Source organism: Myotis lucifugus, unplaced genomic scaffold (genome assembly GCF_000147115.1).
Source record: "Myotis lucifugus unplaced genomic scaffold, Myoluc2.0 scaffold_28, whole genome shotgun sequence".
Classification (NCBI taxonomy): Eukaryota; Metazoa; Chordata; class Mammalia; order Chiroptera; family Vespertilionidae; genus Myotis; species Myotis lucifugus.
In genome coordinates, this window is record NW_005871076.1 from 9,362,523 (window position 1) to 9,371,168 (window position 8,646).

Below are 8,646 nucleotides of genomic sequence, written 5' to 3' on the forward strand. Positions count from 1 at the left end.
GTGTGGCCCTGGAAGTGGCCACTGGCCAGGATGAGTCTTGAGCCTCCTTCTCCCACTCCAGAGGCCTGGCTGTGTCATGAGGTAGATGGTGTCAGAGGATCAGGCTTCATGGGCACCTGTCCAGACCCAACCCCCAAAGGTGGGGAAACGCCATGATCACAGCAACCGTGAAGAGGCGGGTTCAGAAAGCCTGTGTTTAATGGGGGCTGCCACAGCCTGGGAGGCCCTCAGCGCCGGGTGCCCAGTCACACTACTTCTTGTCAACCTTTGCTGAGGAGTGGAACTGCTTCTTCTGGGGCAAGTCATCAAGCATCAGGTTCAGCACGTGCACAATCTCGTAGTACAGCTCTTGGAGCCTGCAAGGGGGCAGGAGAGGGCCTGAGCTCAGGGGCGGGCTCTATGCCACCGGGCTCCCCCATCGCACGCCTGCACCTGGCACTCACCACCCCTAGCAGGTATGGGGCCGGGAAAGAGCAAGGACTTTAGAGCCCAGTCAGGGACCGGAACCCAGGTCTGCCATTCCACCTGTGGCCTGGATGGAGTTATTTCACTGCATGAGTCAGGTTGGGGACAACAAACTCCTGGGCTCTGTGTGGTGACTGTAGAGAAGACCAGACCCTGCCTGGTCCACTCTGGGCCAAGGTGGATGTTCCCTGATGCCCTCCTTCTAGTTCCTCCTGTCCACAAAGCCCTCCAAGAGATGTCTGTCAAGAAGCCATGCTAATCCTGTCCCTCCTTGTTCAAGAGCCCAAGGTGGCTCCTTAATGCCCATGCCCAGTTCCCCTTCCTGGCAGTAATGGCCAGTAAAACCCCAGCTAACTTGCACGGAGCACAGTGCTGGGCCAGGCCAAGCTCTCATTTCCATAGAATTGGCCCAGCAGCCCCTCATGAGGCAGGTGGGAAAGGGGCAGAGACTTGCCCAGAGTCACAGAGGAAGGCCCTAGCAGAACCAGGCCAGGAACCTCAGCTCTTTCCTCTGCCCCTGAGAAAGGGTTAGTGAGGAAGGGCCTGGAGAGTCCAAGGAGCCAGCATTTAAATGCAGGCCAGGGCAGGCTGGGGAGGGGCAGGGGGCAGAGTCCCCCAGCCAGGGGCCTATCCACACCTCAGCCCAGCCCCTGTGCATACATGGAACGTTGTACCCCACGAAGGGCCTGGCTCCGCCCAGCCATTGCCCCCTTGCTTTCCCAGGGCACCTGGCATGGCCCTGCCCTCAAGGAAGTGAGACCAGGAAAGTCCTGGCACCCTAGGGCTAGGTCAGTGGTGCTGGGACTGACTTGTAAATCGTAGTGTCCTGGTTGTCCAGAGTGGACAAATAGATGTCGATGAAGGGCAGGCTAGTGCCAAAATCATCCAAGACCATGGGCTCAGTGTGCTCCAGGGTGTGCTTGAAGTCCTCCATCAGCTCACCAAAACTTTTGTAGTCATTTGACTAGAGAGGGAGGCATAGAGAGATCAATGACAAGGAGGAGGTGACTCTCAAGATGTACAGAAACCTGGGGACCCTCCACAAGGGGCCCAGGCGGAGGGCTGACCCTGGCCCTGTCTGAACTTGGACTCCCTGACCGAGGGAGCCTCCTGAGCTACCATCACTGAGAACAGGGGACACAGAAAGGGACCAGTGAGAGAGCCTGAGTGGGGTTCAGCATAGCCTCACCTGCCCTGAACTAACCTTCAACACAGTCAAGAAAGGCAGATGTCTCTGCCTCAGAGCAGAGGCTGAGGAGGGAGGTGCTGACCACGTGGGGAGAGAGGGGCAGAGTCCGGCTCAGGACCTGGCAGAGCACCAGGGCTCCATGTAGGGAGCTCAGAGCACTTGGGCTGAAAAGAGAAGACGCCCAGCCCTTTACAGCTGTATCATGCCTGACAAAATCTCCAGCCTGTTGTGCTCATTCTTGTTCAGTTTAGAAAACCAGGTTAGTAACACCTGTCAGGGCCTCCATGGCCTCGCCCATGCAAAGGACGAGGCTGTGCCTGCCTGGCGCCCAATGAGGCCTCGGTAACAAGAGCACTCCAGGCCAAGGCCCAGCAGAGCAGCTCTGCCGGGGAAGGAGGGGGAGACTATTGTAACCACAGCACTCCACATTCACAGGTCCAGAGAAATACTAACGTACAGGAAATAAAGCTTGATTCTGGAAAATACAGGAGGTATCACCTGCCTCACCTAAGGCCGCAGATGCCTGAGGCCACCTTCCACTCCTATTTTTTGGCCATTGCTTCAGCCCTGACTGTCCATGCACGTGTTGTCCACCTGCCTGTGGAGATTACCTACCTGTGCCTGCATCAGCCTGCTGACTTCCTCCTGCTGCCGCTTCAGGATCACCTGCTTCTCTTTCATGAGCGTCATGTGTCTCTCCAGCATCAGCTCCCGCTCAAACTTTTTGATGGAGTTCTGGAGAGTGGGGTGACGAGAGAAAGTGAGGGCTCCCACGGCATACCACCACCAACCCCCGCCCCCGTTTTTCTTCTTCCCTAGCCTTGCACTGCTGCTCAGACCCCTTAGCAGGAGGAACCCTCCATACCGGGCCAGCCCCCAACTCAAGCTGCCAATGCAGCTGCAGTGACTTCCCACTCTCCTGCCCACCTGGCCACCTCCCCTCCACTTTAGGAGAGAGAGAGTTCAGGTCCTCCCTGGAGACTTGGCCCACAGCCCCGCCCGTCACCCCAAAGCCGACCCCCAATCCTATGCATGCAGCCTCACCTCAGTGTGGATGATCATCACACCCACGAACATGCTGAGGAAGACGAAGGAGCCAAGCAAGATGAAGATGATGGTGAATGCTCGGCTCAGAAAAAAATCCCTGCTGTCCAGCTGCTGCTGCAGGTCTGTCCAGCCATCAACCTGCTCGGGCAGGGGAAGGCATGACAAGTATCAAGGCCCAGTGGTGTAAGCCTCCTGCTAACCTACCTTAGGGGAGCCCTCACCCCACTAGATGGAGGTTGTCACTTCTTGCATATCAGCCCTTAGCACACACCCCCAATCCACTGAGTCCAGTGCAAACAGGTGGCCTAGTGGTACAGGGCACCACTGGGTGGGGGCACTTCTGGCCAAGGTGCCCTGGGGGTCTGCTCCAAAAAGCTTCCCATCCTTCCCAAAAGACATGGTCTCTCTGCCAAGGCCTTCTTCGGATAGACTCCAGTCTTTCCAGAGCTCAACAGAGTCCAGACTTCTAGACTTGGGTGGATTTGTGACAGTCTGTTCCAAAAAGGCTATGTGACATGGGTTTCACTTCTAAATTAAACTTAATCCAAATGAATCATCTTTTGAGAACTCTGAAATTTTTACAACCCTGTGAGACAAATGGGAATGCTCTAGGGAGTCACAAGATTAGAGACAGAGAGGGACCCCTGGTCAGGGCACTAGCTTCTGCCTCAGCTTCCCCAGCCCAGAAAAGTGTCCAAACATGGGGAAGGCCCCACGGGAAGCCCAGAATGTCCACACACTCACACCAGCTGACAGTCTCTTCTCAAGGCCCCTTCCCCCACCACTGTTCCCAAACACAGTACCGTCGCCAAGCTGAAGAGGGTAAAGAAGGCCACAGCCAGGTTCCCCCAGTTTTCCTGGTCACCCTTATCTGGAGCTCCAAACAGGCAGAAGCCCAGGATAGCGAAGATGTACATCAGGATGAAGAACAGGATGAGCACGGAGGCCACAGTGTAGAATGTCTGCCCAATGGCGGTGATGAGCGTCTGCAAGGCAGAGAGGCACAGGACTAGGCAAGGCTGCCGGCGGGGGTGGGGCTCAGGGGCAGAGGTCCAGTCTGCCCAGACCACAGCTGTGCCCAGCATCCAGTGCCCTGTCTGCATGTGGTAGATACTCCACCAATGGTTGGATGGAGAGATGGAGGGGTAAAGGGAGGGAGGGAGGGGATAGGAGTGGAGGAGGGAGAGGAGCTCTGCCAAGATTGAGGGCTGAACCAATGCCTGGCCTCCACTCTCTGTCATCTATGGGCAGATCGTGTGCTGTCTCAGGTCTGGGTAGTCTCCCCATCAGCCACTTGAACCCCTGCCTGGTTTCATGGTCATCCCAAGGTGTCCTGCTTCTCCCTGAGGCCAGCCCTGAATGTTCTCTCAGGCCCAGGAAGAAGAGGGAGCCACTCGGGTAGTGGGAATAAAGAGGGCTGAGAGGAAGGTGGCTTCCCATCCTTTCTGGGCCCCATTTCCCAGGCAAGTCCCTGTCTTGTGAACTTGGTCTCACCTCCCACTACATTGTCCCCTGCTGGGAAGCACCGTGCATAGCTCCTCATCAATCATTCTTGAGTGATGACCCAGGGTCTTGCATGTAGTAGGTGCTCAATACATGTTCACCTACATAGATGCTGTCACAGATGTCATTTCAAGATAGGTAGGTGTTATCATTCTTCCCACGCCAAGATGAGGGGTCAGAGGCTCAGAGAAGAAAAGGGCTTGGCCAGGGTCACACTCCAATAAAGTGGCAGAACATGGGCCCAACTCTTAAGACCTTTGCCTTATGCCACCACCTTCACTCCAAGGCCTCCCCAGAGGACCCTCTCTTGCCTGAGGACATCACTCCTCAGTGGCCCTCTCGAAGGAGTCTGCCTATCCCCCATGACCTGATGCAGGAGGCCACCCTCTGCCCTATCCTCGGAGCCTCCGCCTCCGTGGACAAAGCCCCTGCTTCTGAGCAGGGCAAACCTTCCAGCTTCCCTCTCCACCTCGTGTCTCAAAATCTCTCCCCCAGGCTCCACCCCATCCTGCTGCCATCCTGGGGGCCTTCAGAATCTCTGTGGATACCCACCATCCGCCAGGTCTCCTCGTCGCTTGACTTCCTCATCTCCAGCGACCCTTGCACCACTTTAGACCTTCCTCCCTTGGTGCCCCTGACCTGGCACTTAGCTCCCAGTTTTCTCTCCTGACCACCCACCTTACTCTTGAACCTACACTTCGACTCCAATGCCCAGCACCTTCGATACTCCCATCCCCACTTCTAGGTCACATTACTGGGTCTGTCTCTAGCCTACAAGCCAGGGGAGCCAGGCTCAGGTTTCCAAAGGAAGGGCGTCCTGACATGATGTGCACTTTAGAGATTCCCCCAGCTGCTGGAACATTTCTGTTCCAAAACACTCAGTAGTGTGGGAAGTCATTGCAGGAATCCAGGTAAAGGTGGATGGATGGTGATGGAGAAAAAATGATGACTATGGGGATGGAAACAGTCAATAACTATTTAGGAGGCCATACAACAGGACTTTGAGTGAGAGGAAACAAAGCTAACATTCAAATTTATTACTTGGAAGTTGAATAGGGTTGAAGGGGTGCCTTTCAGCAGAAGATAAAGTAGAGGAGGAGGCGCTAAGGTTTGTGATCTGAGAGTGGGGATGGGGAAGAGTGATGACTTCTACTTTAGACACATTGAGTTTGAGGAGCCTGTAAGATGCTCAGGAGGCAGTTGGGTCTGAAGGTCAAAGAGAGAGATGTGGGCAGGTAAAGACTCCTGAAAAGTGGAAAAGATCACCCAAAAAGAATATACAAAGAGGAGAACTCAGGACATAGTCCTTAGAAAACAACACTTAGGAGCCAAGCGAAGAAAATATGTACCCGAAAAGTCATACCCAAGCGGCAGGAGGAAAACCAAGAGAAGGCAAGGGACAAGGATGCCAAGGGAAATGGCCAGTGGACTTGGCAACAAGGAGGTTGTTGATAACCTCGGAGAGACTAGTTACTTCAGGTAGAGGGAAGAAGCCAGGGCATTTATGCCAGATAAGGAAGCGGGGTCTGGGTGTATAGACACCTCTTCCCAAAAGCTTCACCACGAGGAGGAGGGCTGGACTACATTGTTTGGGAGGGAACACATACACGTGTGTGACTATGTGAGGGCAGGGAATGAATGACTGGGGCCCTGTGGCAGGGGGAGCCCTTTAACATTCTCCTCTTCTCCACCTAGGACTGGGGTCCCTGAGTGGCAGGCCTAGGCCCTGGACAGACACACAGGCTAGGCTGGAAGCGATTTCTCAACCAAACAGGCTAACACACCCTAACTGGTCAAGTTGGTCCAAACCGGCCCCTTCCTGGAGAAGCGTGGACACTGGGTGCCGAGCCAGGGCAAACATCCTGCACAGGTGGAATGCTACGGGAATGCTTGGGTCAGCTCTGAGGTTTGTTCTGAAACCTTCTGAACCAAGGAAAGGCTGGTCACCCCTTCTCCGCAGGAGCAGCACTGCCAGAGCCGCCTGAACCAAGTAATGAGACTGTTCCCATCAACAGAAGCAGCAGATTTGTAGCTGTTTGGGGAAAGCAGGCTCCCGGAAAGCTGGAGCCCCTGAGCATGTAGTTTGAAGAGTCTGTGCCGTGAGAAGAGGGTCCACCTTGCAGCACGGGAGAGAGGGCGAGTCCAGGTGACCTCTGGAACCAGACACACCTTTCCAGTCTCTGGCATCACCTGCTGAGCGACCTGGGGCCTCAATTTCTTTATCGATAAAATGGGGCTAATAATAACCTTTCCTACAATTGTTTTAAGATGAACTGAGATCATCTCAGCAATGATCAACCTGCTATATAGTAGGACTCAATGACTGGATGCTAGGAGCACAATTATTATTTCACCAGGGGCTGGTGGGCAGACAGACCCTGTCACCTGCCCTCCCGGAAGCACACACTCCTGGGTTACTCACCCGGATGCCCCGGCTATAGGTGATGAGCTTGAGGATGCGCAGAGACTGCATGCCATTAGCGATCTTGTGGTGAGGGTAGTGCTTGCCCTTGATCTTGAGGAGAGCGTAGGGGAATGAGATGACGATGATCATCATCAAGTCTAGCAGCTTGTAGCCGTCCTTCCAGATGCCAATGGGGTCCGCGTAGAGATTCATGTAGAACTCGGCGCTGTACATGGCCACAAATAAGATCTCTGAGACCTGCAGAGGCGGCAAGGTTTGGGGGATCAGACCTATAGTCTGGCCCTCTCCTTGCTTGGACCACCCAACCAGGTGTGTGCCGGCTGGGGGTAGGGGCTCTTAGGTCACCCACTTGAGAGAGATTGATCCAGGCAGAGTCCCCGACACACAGTACACACACAATGTGCCTGATTCCCTTCTCCTTCTGTGTCTTCCCTGCCCTCCCCGCCCCCCGCCCCCAGTCTGAAGCCTGGTGCTAGGTTTGACCCAGGATACTTGGGAAGGACTGACTGACCGACAGGCTGAATGACTGGATAGGCCCCAGGATGAGGAAACACAACATGGTAAGCACCTGAATGCAAGGTTTCCCAACAAAAAGGTCTCAAGAGTCTTCTGGCCAATCTGAATATCCAAACTTCCGTATATAGGTGAAAGGCACATCTACTCATATTTATTCCACTTAATCACATACTTACACACCAGTTAACTAATGTTTCTAAAGAATATTCTGCCTTCTTTCCATGTTTATACTTTATGAAATAATCTTATTCAAGTTCTTATGCATCTACAATTCCAGTGGCTTTATATTTACTAAAAGGCACATCTTTCTTACTTTCTTTCTTTCTTTTTCTTCCTTCCTTCCTTTCTTTCTTTCTTTCTTTCTTTCTTTCTTTCTTTCTTTCTTTCTTTCTCTTTCTTTCTTTCTTTCTTTTCTTTCTTTCTTTCTTTCTATCTTTTGCGTATCTCAACTTTTATTTTTTATTTTTTTAAAATAATTCTTTATTGTTAAAACTATTACATATGTCCCCCCTTTTCCCCCCATTAACCTCCTTCAGCCTGCCCCCGCCCCCTCCCCTCTACCCTGGCCTTCAGCACCCTATTATCTGTGTCCATGGGTTATACATATATGCATACAAGGTTTTTGGTTGATTACCTCCCACCCTCCCCCGAATTACCTTTAAGATTCCACACTCTGTTCCATGCTTTGAGTCTCTGGATCCACTCTGTTCATCAGTTTATTTTGTTACTTAGATTCCACATATGAGTGCGATCATGTGATACTTATCTTTCTCTGATTGACTTATTTCACTTAGCATGATACTCTCCAGGTCCCTCCATGCTGTCTCAAAGGCTAAGAGATTCTTCTTTTTTACTGCTGCATAGTATTCCATGGTATAAATGTACCACAGCTTTTCTATCCACTTATCTACTGATAGGCACTAGGGCTGTTTCCAGATCTTAGCTATTGTAAAATGTACTGCTATGAACATAGGGATGCATACATTCTTTCTGATTGGTACTTCGGGTTTCTTAGGATATATTCCTAGAAGAGGGATCACTGGGTCAAATGGCAGATCCACATTTAATTTTTTAAGGAAATTCCATACTATTTTCCATAATGGCTGCACCAGTCTGCATTCCCACCACCAGCAGTGTACTAGGGTTTCCTTTTCTCCACATCCTCACCAGCACTTGTCATTTGTTAGTTTGTTAATGGTAGCCATTCTAACAGGTGTTGAGATGGTACCTCATTGTCGTTTTGATTTGCATCTCTTGGATGATTAGGGACTTTGAGCATTTTTTCATATGTCTCTTGGCCATCTGTATGTCCTTTTTGGAGAAGTATCTGTTTAGGTCCTTTGCCCATTTTTTAGTTGGATTGTTTGTCTTCATTTTGTTAAGTTGTATGAGTTCCTTATATATTTTGGATATTAATCCTTTATTAGATGTATCATTGCCAAATATGTTCTCCCATACAGCGGGCTCTCTTTTCATTTTGTTGATAGTTTCTTTTGCTGTG

General features: G+C 51.9%; 1 protein-coding gene across 1 annotated transcript; it reads right to left on the bottom strand.

The window, feature by feature from the left end:
* Window positions 1-223: 223 nt before the first annotated feature.
* On the bottom strand, window positions 224-7,188 carry CATSPER3 (cation channel sperm associated 3). The gene is made up of 7 exons (XM_023752172.1): window positions 7,141-7,188; window positions 6,627-6,866; window positions 3,505-3,687; window positions 2,699-2,839; window positions 2,270-2,389; window positions 1,275-1,429; window positions 224-356 (listed from the first exon to the last, which is right to left on the bottom strand). Exons 1-7 carry the CDS (start codon window positions 7,186-7,188, stop codon window positions 251-253), a joined length of 993 nt encoding a protein of 330 aa, XP_023607940.1. The 3' UTR covers window positions 224-250.
* Window positions 7,189-8,646: the final 1,458 nt, after the last annotated feature.